Below are 17,342 nucleotides of genomic sequence, written 5' to 3'. Positions count from 1 at the left end.
GGTATATTATATCAATATATGAATATCTGGCTTTCATCTAAAAATTGTGTTGCCTCAACTTTTTCATCAGTTTTCTTACTGACATAGAGCTTGATGTGGCAGGGAGTATCCTAATAATTTAATGCTTTGTACTGTTTTGGAGGTTTTCCACATATATCAGAAATCTTCACATATTTAACAGTAAGCATTTAGTTTGATGTTGTGTTATTCAAACATTAATTGTATTACCATTTTTTCAAGGCAGCAGAGTAACTCCACATTAAAAACAATAAGAGCAAAGCCAAAGTATATCATCTCTACATTATAAAGTCTCTATCTCTGGAGTGGAGTGTTTTTTCAGATCCAGTAAAAATAATATCAATGAGAACATAAGTAGACTTAGTATCATAGCCTGCCTTAATTCCAGAGAACAGGACCTAAGTCTAGGATGTAAACTTCACCATAGGTATAGGATCATTTTTCTACCTCTATGTATTCTTTTGTGTGTGTGTTTTATGGTTTTCTTAGAGTTAATGGTTGTACAGTATTCCCTCACCTATCGTGGGTATTACATTCTAGACACCCCCGCGATAGGTGAAAATCTGTGAAGTAGGAACCTTACATTTATTTTAGTATTTATATATATGTTAAGGCTTTATAAGCCCTTCCCACACACTTAAACCATTTCCAGTCCCTTATTAACCTTTCCCACTCCCTTATTAACCTTTTCCACACTTTTATAAACACTACTTATGTTCTTAAACATATTCTACACTCTTAAACCTACATAACTTTAACAACATATATGCACAGTACCGCAAAATCCTGAGATATAGTGAAAAATCCACGATAAATAATTAAATATAATATTTTTTAAAATCCCGCAATACAGTGAGGCCACGATAAGTGAACCATGATATAGAGAGGGACTACTATATTGCCTTTATTCAGTAAATTCAGATAAGTTCAATATTACTGAAATTTTGAATCCATGATTGTTATTACCTACTGGTCTGACTTCTGTTATAGACGTAATATTCTTCACATGCAGAAAAAGGTAACTTGCTCCTCTCTGTTCGAGGAAACTCCAAGACCTGTGTTATGGACTGTCCTGTAGCCCTGATTCTTGGGCTGCTCAGGACTGCATATGGGCATATTCTCACTAAACACAGAAGTTGGGAGACTTCTGAGTTTAGGTTCATTTAGCATCTAACATCTCTTTTTCTCTTAAGAGTAAAAGTGCAAAGAAAAGAACCCTGTGATCAATATGTGTTTATTTAATGTCATGACAGAATTTAGGAGGCTATTCTACAAGGTTTTAATTATTTTCTTAACATTTTGGCCTAGAAGATCTGCATTTCCTTTTCTCAGATTGCAATAGTTCTTTTCCCTCTTGGCCCAGTTAATTAATAAATATTGCCTCACCTTAACATAATTTCATCATTAATTTAGTATTTAAAATTTATTGTTATTCACATCATATATGATGTAATTGATTTTGTTATTTTTATATATTTACTCAAGCAACAGAATTACATCCTACAGGTCCAATTACTTAGACACTAGTTTAGTTATTGTCAGTAATTAAATTAAATATAACTGAAGTCTTGGGTTAATGCAAATAAGATTGCACCTAATTATCTTCATGAAATGTTTGTGTTTCAAATCCACTAAAATTTTTCACATGGTTTTAAAGGTTTTCTGGGGTCCAGAACATTTGAATTGTTTAGTTCTTCTACATGAATTACTCAGTGGATACCTTCACGAGGAGAGAAATTTTGACGTTTCTGAAGCAGTTCCACATGTGCCACCTCCTGTGGAAACGAAGCAGACATTTAAAAGTGAACAAAGTTCAGATGACCTACGGACGGGTCTCTTTCAGTATGTAAGAGATGCTGGTAAGTAGTGACAGCTTCAGTATGAGTGTGTGCGTGTGTGTGTGTGTGTGCACGCATGTACACATGTTTTAATTGCACATTTATTAAATAATAGTAGAATAAGATCACTTGAAAAGTACATGAATTCCTGCAGTACAAAAATAGTAAATTACCTTCAGTATCTCTAAGGGAAAATTCTTGATTTATTCCCATCTCAACCCACATAAAAATGACCACCCAGTTTCTTTATATTTTTTTCTTTTATCCTCATAATATTTTCTTGCTGTCATAAACCAACATGTTTTTCTTTAAAAGCATACAGTTCATTATATTTTCACTTAACAGAACCTTTGAAAATGCCTGGTATCTATGAAGTCTTGTTTTACAATGAAACTGAAGATAGCCCAGGGATGATGTTATGGAGATACCCAGAACCTAGAGTGCTCACCCTTGTACGAATAACTCCTGTGCCCTTCAACACCACGGAGGATCCAGATATTAGCACAGCAGACCTTGGTGATATGCTACAGGTATGTAATTAAAATTAAAATATTGTGGGAAAGTGCTGATTCAATACTAGGAAAAATGTTTGGAGCATACCTGTTTTTTCCATCAACAGTATCAGAGAGAAATACACACATTTGGATACACTCACAATATTTTAAAATGCGTAATGGAATAATGTAATTCACATTTATAGTACATGGCAATTTTGAGAGTTCTCAATTCTACTCTTAGTCCTGTTGATAGGTGGGGTCCATGGTTTCTAAAACAAACAGGTGTCATTCAGTTCACCATACATTTTTTGAAGACCTACTCTATGCTCACAACTCTTCAGCACTTCTAGAACTGCTCTGTGGAATAGTGTATGCCCACATAAAGCCAAAACGAATGACTAAATTTTCATTTCATTTCCACAGCTGAAAATGGTGTTGAGGCTTGAGGTAGACAAATAGGAAAACCATCTAACCAGTGATCATATTCTGTATAGTTTTGTGAAAGTTTGTTTCTTGCCAGTTCCCTGAGTTTACTGGAAATGTCATTGTGGATATCACTCTATCATCATTCTACTTACTAGTACTCTATGAATCTGAAGTTCTCCTAAAATTTGTTTTTCTCTTAATCTTCTACCTACTAACAGATGATGCAACCATCCACTCAAATCCTAGGAATCACTTCTGATTGCTCTGTTTCCCCATCTCCCTGCATCTAAGTCATCAACAATTCCTTACAACTTCTACTTCCAAAATAGGTCCCTATTCCATCTCTCTCTGTGCTTCTACCAGTACAACATAAATCCAAGCTCATCTTCTGTTCCCTATTACGGTAGCTTCCTAATTGATCTCTAGGTTTTCATCCTTGACGTTCTGTAATGCATTTTCCGAACAGCAGCTAAAGTGATCTTTTAAAAATGTAGATCAGGTCATTTCACTCCTCTAACTTACAACGTTATGCTGACTTACTCTGACACTGAAAACAACATTCACATTCTTGAGTGTCCTACAAGGACCTGTGATTTGTGCCCTTTCCACCTCTCTGACTGCATCACATGCCAGGCTGCCCCTCCCCCTTCTCCTGCAGCATCCCACTTCAGAGTCCTTTCCCTTGTTCTGCTTCCAGCCTTTGTCAGCAGGTACCAGCTCAAATGTCATATCCTGGCTAGCTCACTTAATTCTGTATTACATTACCTTGTTTTACTTTCTTTGTAGCTCTTTTTGCTATTCATAATTATCCTGTGCACTTATTTATTTAGTTGCTTATGGTCTTTCTGCCTCTGCTGTTAGAAAATAAGTTTTCTTTATGCTTTAATCACTTATCTCCAGCCTCTGGTACATAGAGATATTCACCATTTTCTTTTTAAATGACTGCTCTTTACTTGATAAATCAGAGTAATAATACAATTCAGAGAAGTTCACAATACATACTAGCATAGGTAGTATTATATTCTTATTTAATTCTTTTTCATGTTCTTGATTATGATACATTTTAGTCAGATGTTCCCCTTCTGAATTGATAACAATGCTATGTGTCATCATTTTGTCAAGTGAAATCGGGTGTACAGAATTACCCAGTTTGCCAAGATGTTAACAGTCTGTACTTTCTTTCTTTTTTTTCTCTTATCCTGAGAGCTTTTAAGTAATCCTACTTTGATTCTTAAATCCTCAGATTTGTTTTTCCTCCTACCAATATCATATTCGTGATTATCTTCTCGACCAGTATTCTCAGATAACTTTTGCTAATAAAACAGCAATATCTTTGAATCCTACTGTCTTATTAGACTTCCCTGGAGGCAGAACACCTATGGTATTTTCAGTCAAAATGAAAATATTCATATATCAAAGTCTCAGCCTTATGTAAGGGCTTCTTTCTGATTTTGGAGATCAGATTTATAGCTAAATGTTTATACACTTATTAACATAAATATGATAACTTCTAATAATAGAATTGTATTATGCCAGGTTTAGAAAATAAGGCATTTAAAGTAGTAAGAGCGTTCACTAATGACATGTACTTCACCCTGTCACTATCGTTGGAGAGGTTAGAGAGCATGGTGGTTAATGCTGAGGTTCAGATTCTGTCTCTGCCACTAGCAAACCATGTCACCTTAGACAGTTCAATCTCTCAGCTTCAGGTTTTTGTCTTGCCTTTTTTTAAATCACTAAAATGAAGCTGTTAATAATGTGATTATTATAGGCATTAATATTACTAGAACAATGCCTGGCACATAGCAAATGCTATGTAAAGATGAGGACTACTACTACTACTCTGATGACTAGTATCAAAATTCTTAACAAAGCAGAAAGAGCTGAGGTCTGATGACTCTACAGACCAGGTGGAATTGTCCAGGGGATTGGGACAGTCCCAGAAGCCTGGACAGTGGACCTAGCAGGTTTCAACAAGCAAAGAGCTGGTATCAGAGAGGTCCTGCTACATTTCCTATCTTGTTGGAGAGATAGGAACTGAGATGTGAGCAGAGTCCAAAGACCACGATGCTGGCCTAATAACATGATGTGGTTGCACCTATTGTAAGATGAAAGGGAGAGCTTGATCCCAGTGGCGAGAAGGAACACCTGGAATCAACAGCTGGGATGGCCAAACAGAGCAGGACAAGCAGAATTTGTCATGCTGCTGAGCTGCTGGTCCAATCCTTACATAGCAGGTTCTCGAATAACGTTTTGTTATAACATTGATCAGATGCTGTAGGACCTTAACTCTTGTTTATGTCAGTTAGCCTATGGTAAAATCGGTCTCATGATACATTGTTTTGCTGCAGTTCCAAGAACCTATCAACGGTGTTAAGTGAGAACTTACTCTCTATATATCCCTGATTAGGAACAGAATTTGTCCCAGTGATTAGAGAGCACCTCATCTGTGGAAATAACTCTGGGTTGCCATCTTAGAACCATACAGACTTTTGTGTCCTTGGAACTTTTGTTCAGAATAGAAAATATGTTGTATGAATCACAATTTTGATTCATTATCACAGTTTTCCCTTGAGTGCTTCCCCGCACTTGCTCAAGGGGACTCAGAGACAGGTAAGACAGTGTCCACTCCTGCAAGGCTCTCAGTCTTCCCTGGTCATCTGGGGTAGAAGAGTCCCCCTAATTTCAGCTCTGAAGGAGAACCTCTCTGTCGTCAGAATCATGCTCGTGCTATATGTGATGATCTCTGGGTCCAGAGGCACACCTCGAGTATTGAACTGCCAATCCTGGGGAGCTTATGAAAAGAAGGCCCTTTATCATGACGGTGTCGTGAAGATATCATGGACATTCAAGTCCCAACTGCTGACTCCTGCTCCCCTCCCCTTTTTATTTTACTGAATCAGTGACCTTAGTAATCTCTTTGAGCTTCATTTCCTCAACTGAATACTGGAGTTAATGTTATTTACCTTTCAGAGTAGTCCCAAGAATTAAATGAAATGTTATAGTTAATACAAATACATGCATTACACACAGTGAGTTCCTTCCCTCCACTCCTCCTTCACAAACAGTGCCTGGACCACTGAATGGAATTCCAGCTCTCAGTCTCTCCCTTCTGAACTGTCCTACTAAGGTCCTCAAGTACAGGTGAATTGTATTACTTCCTTCAGAAAACCTTCAGTAATTCCTTCACCCTGCTAGACAGACCTGGAGTCCCTTCCACAACCTTCTGGCCTCTCAGCCCTTACACAGGATCTACACTGGAGTCCAACAGGCCTGCTCAGCATTCCCCAAACCAGCCGGTGGCACCCTGCTTCCATCCCACTCGCTCTGCCTTCACATCTCTCCTCTGCTGAAATGCTAGCCATGCTTTCAAACAGCTCACCACATGCCATCAGTTTCACGAAGTCCTTCCTTGACACCAGCTCTGAACATCGTACCACCTTCCTCTCATGTCCTCTCTAATGCTTCATGGCATCGCTTTTATGCTATTTCTCATCCTGTTTCTCTCACTTTAACTGGGTGTCCATATCTTGCCTCCCTCCTAGATTGTAGGTTTCCATAGAAAATTATCATTGCCTGCTTTATAGTATCCACTGCAGTGGGGATGCTCCAGAAATATATTGAATGGATCAATGACTGCATGAATGGCATGTTCCTGTTTTATATTATTCAAAAGTAGTGCATTGTTTGTCATTATTTTATGTGTGCTATTGAGTGAGTTTTGGTTTTACAAACTGAATTATGTCAGGATGCATTGTTATGCTTCAGTGGTATTATCTACCATAAACACACAGTCTAATGTGATTACATTACACAGGCTCTTGGTGAGGTCATTGAATATTCTGCCAAGCCCACTGCCCCCTAGACAGAGGCTAGTTCTTAAATACAAAGATAAGTTAATCTCCTTGGTTTTAGTCCTAAAAACAATTGAGTTTGGGTAAATTTTTCCTTCAGGACCATTTAGTTCATAAAAAACTGACCTTATATAGTTCACTTATACAGAACCCTCATATTTGTTTATGTATCTTTCTTGATTGATAATGGGATTTATAAACAGGTTCCCCATATGACTTTATGGAATTCATTTTGCAATTATAATGAAAAATATGGAAAACATTTCTAGAGTATTAAATCAAACTAAGCACCGATTCTGACTAAAGACCCTGAAATTAATGTTCACAGGAAACAAAAGGAGCTTATTTTGTGATCAGTTTGTTAAATTTTAACAAAATGCTGTTAAATGCTGACTCTGCACAGGATGAATGGACTGCTTTCACTGACTGGGAATAGCTTCTGTAAGTCACCACTTTCCCACAGCTCCGCGGTCAGGTGCCCCCCAGGTGCTACAGTATATTTAGGAATTGTAAGGTAGAGTAATGCCATCAACCTAGAAGGACTATATTTTGGTTTAAATGAGCTTAAAACTAAGAAATTTCTGGTACCGTATCTAGTACATACGAAGTTTTGCTCTTCTCTTCCTATTGTGTACACTGCCTACTAAGGGTTTCATTTTGGAAGTACCCAAGTGCCCAGATTGTAACATTTTAATCCATCCTCTGTAGTAGGATTGATCATGGATATTTTCATTCTCACCCAGATCTGTCATGGTGCTTGTTCTTATTCTCTGAAAACTGTATTATGCTTGTTTTCTTTTTCTTTTCTTTTTTTTTATTTATATGTTGCACTAAATTTTTATATATCTTCATTTGTTATGTGACAATAGGCCAAACTAAATATCATCTTTCCCCAAGGATCATATGGGTACAAAGCTTGAGCATTACAATTCAGTAGAAACACTAAGGGTGGGGATCACTGAAGCAATTTAAACAGAGGGGAACGAAGTTAAAGAGGTAAAATGGAGGATGAGTTTGGCACTGATAACATACTTTATGGATAAACACTATAGTCAGAAATTTCTCTAATGCAAGAAATTTCAGAGAAAAAAGAAGTTTAATTTAGGGAAAAATTAACATAGGTTCACAAAACTTTACATTAGAAAAATTAAGTAGACACTTAGATTCAGATCCATACCTTCAGAAAACGTGACTATAAATTAACAAATGAGACAAATGTATCTTATCTGTTATTTTTATTTCCACTTCACAACATTTCTTATTAACAAATAATTATTGAATATCTTCTCAATATCAGTGTAGGGACAATGTATAGACAATGAGACTATAAAGAAGTAGAAGATCTGTCCCAGCTGTTAGAAGGTTTATAGTATAATTGAAAAGAGAGGGCATAATTGCATATGCAAGCTCCTAAGAGAGAATAGTTGAATGTATATTAAGATAGACCATTACATTTAGGTAGGAGGATCATGTAATTTGGAGGATTCTGACATCAGAAGAGTACATTGAATTAATTGGGGACAAAACAATAAATTTGTTACTAAAGCTGTATGATTTCATAGCCCTTTCTCAGCTAAAATGGCACTTTTATAAGCTTCAGAATTTGGTACAAAATTCTTACGTGAAAAAATCATGACTAGAGTCCTTAAAGGATATCTTCACAAGGATAACAGGAAGAAAAAAAGACAAAAGCAAGCTGTGTCATTTGTTTATTTCTGGTGGAGAAGGAGAACAGTAAGCCAAAGAAATCAGTGCTCTTGTGCCCAGTTTGCTTTTGTTTATTCAGTTCAAAAGTTAGGGAAATTAGTTTTTTTAAGTTACACTAATATGATTATAAAAATCATATTGGAAGAATAATGAACAAAAAAAAATGTGTACTTGGACTTCCGGCCAAGATGGAGGCTTAGACGGACACGCTAGGTCTCCCTCTACAACTAGAGAGGAATACAACTACTTCAAAACAAAGGATAACTAGAAATTCCAGAAAATAAAACTACACGGAAGCCCAACATATGAAGTTATAAACCAGCGGTGCCATTTGGGCAGGTAAGAGTTAAAGAAGGCAAAGCTGTTTGCGGAGCGGCGGGCCGCGAAAAATCCCGGAGGCAACCAAGCCCCTGGCGGGCGTGACTCCAATCAAGCCCCTGGCGTGCGCGACTCCGGGCGCTGGGGAGCAGCCGCAGCATCGCCTTGAACAGTGAGGCCCAGGGGGGCGGGAGGACGGATCCCGGTCTCCTAGCTGAATAACTGTGAATCCATCTTGGACCCCCGCCCCCACAGAAAGCACCACAGGGCTGCGAAATAGGTCGCAGACAGGCACCGGTCGCTAATTTGTGACGCGTACACAGGCACCGCCCCGGACAGCCGGCCCAGGAAAACAAAACGCATCTGTCAAAATGTGGCAGACAAATATAGAGATCCCGGTGGCACAACTCACCAGGCAGCAGATAGAGAACCTGACAGATGAACAGATAAGAAACCTGTCAGAGGCTCAGTTCTGGGCCATTGTTATCAGGTGGCTTACAGAATTCACAAAAGAGCAGGAAAAAGATATGAAAGAAGCGAAAAACTTTCATAACGAAAGGAACAAAACCACATACGAGACAGATGGTGAGGAATCCAGAGTTCATTTCAACAAACTGGAATATGGAGAAGGAACAAGCAGTCAACCAATGCAGCGAGAGGAAATAGGAAGCAACAATGAGAGGATCAGAAACCTCTGGGACAGCTATAAAAGGCCCAACATAGAATCATTGGTTTGCCAGAGAATGAGGAAGATGAACTAGAACTTGAAAAATTGAGTGAAAATATAATAAAGGAGAACTTCCCAGACTTGGGGAAGGGAATAGACTTGCAGGTCCAGGAAGCAAGGAGAGTTCCCAAGAGACTGGACCCAGGGAGAACCACTCCAAGACACATTATAATCAAAATGTCAAAAATTAAAGATAAAGAGAGAATCTTAAAAGCAGCAAGAGAGAAGAAAAGAATTATGTACAAAGGGGTCCCAATTAGACTATCAGCTGACTTCTCAAGGGAAACCCTACAGGCAAGAAGGGACTGGCAAGAAATATTCAAAGTAATGAAAATCCAAAACCTACAACCACGAATACTCTATCCAGCGAAATTGTCATTCAGAATAGAAGGACAGAGAAAGTGTTTCCAGGACAAAATAAAACTGAAAGAGTTCATTAGATCCAAACCACTGTTATATGAGATGTTAAAGGGACTGGTTTAAAAAACAGGAGCTAGGGAGATGAAACAAAGGCAAACGAAACAGGCAACGAGAGTGGAAAAGGAACTGTGGGTAAGGGAAGCATAGTGGGGGGAGGTCAACAGGGAGGGGGAGCGGGGAGAGGGAGGGAGATGATATAGGAATTGGGGATCATGGTAGGAGGGAATGGAATAGACGGAGAGAGGTTGGGAGGAACTGTATGCACAACTAATGGACATAATCTAAAAGGGGGGGACAACTGGAGGGAGGGGGGCCACCGGGTGGAGGGGAGCAGAGGGAAGGGAAATTGGCACAAATGTAATATTTTAATCAATAAAACACATTAAATCTAAAAAAAAAAAAAAAATGTGTACTTGGAAACCAAGGAGTCTAAATGATTGGGATCTGTGTTACTTTTTTGCTCTGATGTGTTATGATCATCTCTGTGCATTATAACCAGCACTGTGCTAGGTACTTTGCATATATAACTTCATTAGATCTTATTTTATTCTGTGAGGTGAGCATTATCTCCATTTTATGAGTGGGAAAACTAAGGCCAAGAGAAATTGACTGGTCTTGAATCATAAAACTTAAAGCGAGGGAGCCAGAATTTCATTCCCGGTTTTTCTGACTCCAAAACCTATGCTCTTCACCCTATTTGTAAAATGTTGGTATGATAATATTGTAGATGATATATTTGGGTGGTAGTGAGCTACTTTGTTGAGAAATGTGAAAAAAAGGAAAATAAAGTTATCCTTTTATCCCAAACCATTAATGAAACAATGAACCAGACCAAAGATATACAAAATAACCTTAAATAAAAAGACTCCCAGACACAGAAGACGGATTGGGGAAGCCTAGGGGTTTCAAGGAAGCATTTGTTTGCAGAAGCCCTACTGGCAGCATCCAAAGAAATGGTCCCCAAGTGTCTGCTTTACCTGGGAGCTAAATCCTGTGTATGATGATGAATAGAGCAGCTGTCAGATCTCTGTGTCTGACATTCAAATCATCTGACCACTCAAACAACCTTCTGATTAATAGTTTGGCTCCCGATGCACTTGGTCTCTATAGCAAGCATCATACACTGCTCAGACCAGCATCAGTCTTAGGCTCCTTGTCAGTTACACATCTCTGGTAAATTGATAACTTGGCATCTGGTTTATGTGTCAGTCCCTCATGAACTTTGTTGCATGACTCAGCATTCCTAAGTCATGCTAGGACACCAGGAAAATTTTCTGAGGCTGCGAGATCAACAGCCGGATCTTGAATCATGGGGAACCCATCCTGCTAAGTACCCTCTTGTGGCTACCTGCCTTCCCAGCATGCTGGCCTTTCCCAAATGACATCTTTATTGCACCTTGTGCCACAAACCTTTCCAAACAAAAGTCTACTCTCACTACCTTGAAGAGTTGTGAGGAGTAGAGATAATGCATGTAAAATAAAGCACCTAGCATTGTGCCTTACATAGTTAAAGGCTCAGTAAATTATTATCGCACTCGATACAGTGGTAGCTGCTATCACCACCATCGGCCTATTGATGGATTCAAGAACCTGGATCCTACTGTGTTAGGCCAAGAAAGCCCTGTGTCTAAGAAAGTTGCGTTTTGTGTTTAGAGTCTGTCGAGGTTCATGACAGTGGTTGAGAATGCTGACTCTGCATGGGATGAATGGACTGCTTTCACTTACTGGGAATAGCTTAAGTCACCACTTTCCCACAGCTCCACGGTCAGGTGCCCCCCAGGTGCTATGTCAGCGACAGTCCCCTAAGTGGCAGGTAGCAGAAACTCCACTGAAGCTGGAACTGGCTCAGAAAAAAATACAAGAATCTAGTATCAGGAGACAGTAGGGAGTCCTGGACGCCAAGGCCCTCTAGAGAGAAGGGGCTAGGAATATTTGCTTCATTCTTCCTTTTTAACAGGCTAGCTGCCCTCACCCCGCCCCTTTTCAGACCACCTAAATAGTCTCCCTACAACTCCCAGAGCTAAGTGAGTCACATTTACAGGTCCAGGCCCCAGTCCAGTTCCACATTCCTGATTGAACTAGTTTGGTGTCAGAAGCTCTTGGCCCATTCAGCTGTGACCATGGGAGTGGAGTCTCCTTCACCAGCATGGCTGAGTTAGGGCTCATTGTGAGCTTCCACCTTCCCCACAGGGATCCATTCTGTATCGTCTCTCTCTTAACTGCTCTTGTTGCCCACCCTGGCTGGCTTGGCCAAACTCTTGGTCAGCACTGGCCTCCCACTCTCAGCTCTTTCTCTCCAGTCTGGCCGACTCCACAGTTCTGCACAGTGTCCTCTGCTCTTCCAAGCAGGAAGCCTTTTCTGCATGGGCTGTGTGGTTTTAGAGACGAACTGCCACTAACTGGCAGAGGGTTTCTAGAAAGGCTGCCTCACTAAAAAGTCGACTCATTTTTGCTTTAGTTTTTCCAGCTTTTTCCCTTTGCAGATATCTGGCAGAGCTGTTTCTTTCTGCACATCAAAGGCTGTCTGCATCTGGAGAAAAGCCTCACATCACTTTTTAAATCTTCCCATTGTCCTCCCCTAGCATCCTCCCAAAACACAGATTAGGCAAGCTTCATGTGTGTTTTACTGACACACAGGAGATGTATTCTTGTCCCCAAGATGCTCAAAACCAATACCTTTTTTTGATCATTGCTTCCTTTTTTAATACAAAAACAGTGTAGCATGCAAGCAACTTCACAGATTCTAGAAATACTCTCCCAGTTCTAATGATGTATGAGAACGTCACAGATAAAATAATTTCTGTTTTTGAAACTGAGTTTACAATGTGTGATGCTTAATGTCTGTAGCTTAGTGGTGATTTAATTGTGTTGAGTTTTCTGATAACATTTTATCTTACGCACTTATCCACAGACTGAACTAAAGCTCCATTCAACCTTATAGTTGTGTGGTTTTTACTCTATTTCATAATTACATGGGAAAATGTTCCAAGTCAGACAGTAATACGTCATATTACCCAATAAATTAAAAACTAAATGTTTGCTGCTTTAACTTGACTTTACAAGCATCCTGTTGCACATGGACCTGATAGGCAAGGTTATGATACTAGCACATGGTGACACTACAGGAAGAGAGCCCTTCCGGGAGATACTTGCAGTCTAATATGATTTGCCTCTTCCATGCACGCTTAGAATAAAAGGAAGTGCTCTTGGATGTTTCTTTTCAGCTGTGTTGGGCGGTTCACTTATAGCTACACATATGTTCACAGAATCCTGATCCTTTTTATTTTATAAGCACCTCCTGCCCACTGGCAGCTGTACGGATGTGTGCTAGAAGGCTTAGCTCCTATTCATCATCTTTATGAGGGGTACTCAAAGCCAGATACAAGGTTCATTCTTGTTGAAATGCAGAAAAAACAAAGAAGTCTTGGGGGCTTTGGGGAAGTAAGAGGCAGAGCCAGACTCTTAGGAAATAAAGAAAAGGAAACAGTTGTGTGTACGCAGTGGACACAGTAATGAATGGTTTTGAATTATGGATAACAATGCTGGATCAGCTCCGAACTGTTCTGCATCCAGAAGTCATTGCCTTCTTTTTTGGACAGTGAGGGGGAACCTAAAATAGAGTATTCTCTGAATACACTTTCAATCATTCTGTCTTCGTAGTGTTGTGAAAGTATGAAAACAGGACCTGGGAATATTTTGAAGGGAAACCCACCTGAGAACCTTGAGGTGAACTCAGTAAATGCAGATGAAAGGCCCTGGTCGAGGATATTGACTTTGCACTTTCAGTTGATGGGCATTGGCGAACCATTGGCAGTCCAGGACTTCAGGGAAGTTATTCTCGTAGTCTGGTAGAGTGTGGAAGGCAGTAAGAAGGAACCCAAAATGAGGTCTGTTGGCCTCTTAGAGGCCTCAGAAAAGAGAGGACAGAGGCTGTAAAGCTGGGGGTGGGGAGGGGGTAGTAGGTATGGAGAAAAAGAAATGCAGGAGACATTATAGAGAGAGAATCTGTGCTTTTGGCAACTAATATAGTGATGTAAGGAGAGGGAGTAAGGGAAATCGGAGATGGCTCAATGAGAAGTATAAGACTACTCACAAAATTTTGGAAACTCACAAAATTTTGGAAATAAGGAGAGCCTCTTATGCTAGGCACTAGTCACCATGCTATGCCCTGTATGCAAATTATATCTACTTTTGAAATCAACCTACAGAGATGAGGGTTGTTCTCTCATTGTTACACATAAGAAAGCTGAGGATCTAAAAAGTTAGATGACTTGCCACGGGCCATTTCTCCCTGAAAAGTACATGAACACACGCAGATTTAACATACAGTTTCAGGAAGTTTATAGCTTCCTGTAAACTCTGCATGAGTCTTTGATGAAGAATTGCAGCAACAGAGGAAACACTGCCAGAGCTTCTGAGCCCTATGTCAATTAGGATTAGGTTCAGATATGCTAGACAGAAAATATAAAATAACAGCAGCTTGAACAAAACAGAAGTCTCTTTTCCTAGCACATGGGAGAATGGTTGAAGATAGTCTAGGACTGTGAGAGTCTGCAGAGTCGTGGGGGGCCAGGCCCTACTCGCTTCCTGCTGCTCTGCTGTCCCAGCATTGCCCTTCCTACATGGATGCACAAGCTTCAAGCATCTTGTCCTCATTCCAGACATGGAAAGAGGAAGAGACCAAAAAAGAACATTCCTCCTTCCTTGAAGGATAGTTCTTGGAACCCACACCCAGCACACTGTGCTGCCAGCATCCCAGAGTCCAGAATTGTGTCACGAGGCTGCTCCTACTTAAAGGGGAAGTTGGGACTTCCTTGCTAAGGAAGAAGGGAAGGAAAGTAATTTATTGGGAGACCACTAGCAGTCCCTGCTGGCGTCACAGCCGTGACTCCTGAGGATCCAGGTCCACAGTCCCCTCTGCGTTTGCCAGCCCTGTGACCTGCCTCTGCTTCTTGCCCGCTTGTGAGATTCGTCATTCAGTCTGTGATGCAGTAAGAGAAATCCTTAGGTCACTGGTGAATGATCTGCTGAAGCAGAATTTGTAGGGAAAACTTAAAAAGCAAATGAGTCTTCTGAAATATAAATAGATAGATAGATAGATAGATAGATAGATAGATAGATAGATAGATAGATAGATAGATAGTTGGGCATGTTATCGTTCTTTGCCCTTCAAAAAAGTAAGAGGTGCTTTTAAAGTAAATGGAAAACATTTGCAAACTGGAAGAACACTGAGGTCATTTTTGTCCTGTCACTTTATTTAGTGGGAGAAATTTTATTAGCCTATTTTTCTTTTCTAGCTAAACACTCTTACATTAATAAGGGTGGGGAGCACTTCTTTCTGGAAACGAAGAACTGTGCTTGGCCATCAGTGTTTGATGTTTGCTGCTCAGTATTAAAAACGTTTGCAGTATAAAAGAAAAAAAGGATAAGTAAATATGAATTAATGGTCTATAATCATCTGTGAATTATTCTCCCTCAAAAAGGATATTCCCCCTAGGAATAGAAGTATTTTCCCCCATTAGAGTCACAGTAAATACCATTACTCATAAAGTATAACTTATTTCTTAAAAGCTACATTGTTAAAAGAGAGTAACAAACAGGAGCAAAATGAGGAACAGAGCAGCAATATAGCCCAGTTGTTAAAAAGCATAGATTCTGGAACTAGTTATCTATAAATTAGGCCAAAAATAGTTCATACCTCTTTGAGTTGTTGGGTGAAATAATTGATTCCTACATGTAACAAAACAGAACAGTGTGTAGCACATAGTTAGTGCTTTATAAATATAAGCAATTATTCGTTTCCTCTAAGGGCTTACCATTTCCAGGTGCCTATTTGCCTCTTATTCTGCACTAGATTTTGGATGTTGGAGAAGAACTGAGCTTTGATTACAAACTACAGATTCTTTATCTCTTTATCTTTTTCATAAAGGCATTGGTCTGAAAACTTCATTTATGTCATATATTTTCAACCATGCATGACTTCCAATCTTTTAATTCAACTCCTGGTTTAAAAAAAGTGAAATTTGGGAACCTTACATGCTTTATAGCAACATCTTCAAATGCTACATCAAAATCAAAGTTAAGAATCTTCGTTCTCTCATGTCATTAGCATTTTTAGCAGCTTTACTGAAATAAAATTCACACACCACACAGTTCACTCACTTAAAGGGTGCAGTTTAATGGGCCTTTGTATATTCACAGAGTTGTGCAATCATCACCACAATCAATTTTAGAAGAAACCTAGTGTGCAGCCCAGCTGGTATGGCTCAGTTGGTTGGACATTGTCCCACAACTGAAAGGTTGACAGTTCGATTCCCGGTCAGGGCAAATGCCTGGATTGCAGGTTTGGTCCCCAGTCTGGGTGCATATAGAAGGTAGCCAATCGATGTTTTTTTGTCACATTTATGTTTCTCTCTCTCTCCCCTACCCCCCCCTTTCCTTTCTCTCTAAAATACATACATGCATACATACATACATACATAATACCTAGTGTGCTTTAGCTTATCACCTTCCAGCCCCCCATCTCCCACTCCTACACAACCACTAATTTATTTTGTTTCTCTATAAATTTACCTATTCTGGACATTTCATATGATGGAATCATATAATTCATGGTCTTGTGACTGACTTCTTTCATTAAGCATAATGTTTACACAGTTCATCCATATTGTATCATGGATCAGTATTTTATCCCTTTTTGTTGCCAAATAATATTTCATTGCATGGATATACCACATTTTACTTGGTTACCAATCATCAGTTATTGAACATTTGAGTATTTTGAATCTTTATCCATGTTACGTGGTCTCTGTTCTGTCCTACAGACTTGAGGGGAAGGACCTAAAGGTGATGATGATGGTGATTAATAATATCTACAAGCTGTTGTTACAAGCATTATCTCAAAGAGTTTACAATCCAAACTTAGTTAAACAAATACATAGGCAGCTATCATGCCATATTATACAATAAGTGTTAATGAAAGTGACAGAAGGAAGTTAATGTAGTAGGAGATGAACTTGAAAAGTAGGCTTAAAGCCAGAGAGAGGAAGATTTTTAATGCTCTACTGGGATATTTAGTCTTTATTTCATAAGCACTTTATTCTGTGAGGGTAGTTGTTGATGCTGTTGAGTTGAGCAACAGCCATGACTGATTACAGGAGGCATGAATTAGAGGTTCTTATAGGTATGCTGCCTTCAGACCTGTTGCAGAGTACAATTACTCAGCAATAGTGAGAATGACACTGAGAATGGGAAGGAGGAAATGAATGTAAGAGAGAGACGTCTGGAGTAGAATAAACAGATTTCAGTGCCTGGATGTCGTCGATAATAGTGGAAATTAAATGACTCTCTGGGTCTAGCCTAAGTGACTGAGTGGATGGAACGCCCTTAGTGGGGACTAGAAATATCAGAGAAAAAATGGGTAGTCGAGATTGTGGAATAGATACTAAGTTCTGCATTGAACACTTAACAATTCAAGGTTTAAGAGGAATAATCATGATGCAATGCCTACTGCAAGTTTGCAAATGTAGCCAACAAT

General features: G+C 39.4%; 1 protein-coding gene across 1 annotated transcript in view; it reads left to right on the top strand.

Moving 5' to 3' along the window:
* The window catches only part of VPS13B (vacuolar protein sorting 13 homolog B), a 714,607-nt gene that overhangs the window by 575,753 nt on the left and 121,512 nt on the right, over positions 1–17,342 (top strand). Inside the window, exons 38-39 of the mRNA XM_090283521.1 lie at positions 1,676–1,877; positions 2,202–2,386. Coding sequence (XP_090139647.1) covers positions 1,676–1,877; positions 2,202–2,386 — 387 coding nt within the window. The remainder of the gene's footprint in view (positions 1–1,675; positions 1,878–2,201; positions 2,387–17,342) is intronic.

This window comes from Furipterus horrens, unplaced genomic scaffold (assembly GCF_987537825.1).
Source record: "Furipterus horrens unplaced genomic scaffold, mFurHor1.1.pri manual_scaffold_7, whole genome shotgun sequence".
Classification (NCBI taxonomy): domain Eukaryota; kingdom Metazoa; phylum Chordata; class Mammalia; order Chiroptera; family Furipteridae; genus Furipterus; species Furipterus horrens.
The sequence above is the reverse complement of the archived record's forward strand: the minus strand, read 5'-3'. Positions and strand labels throughout refer to the sequence as shown.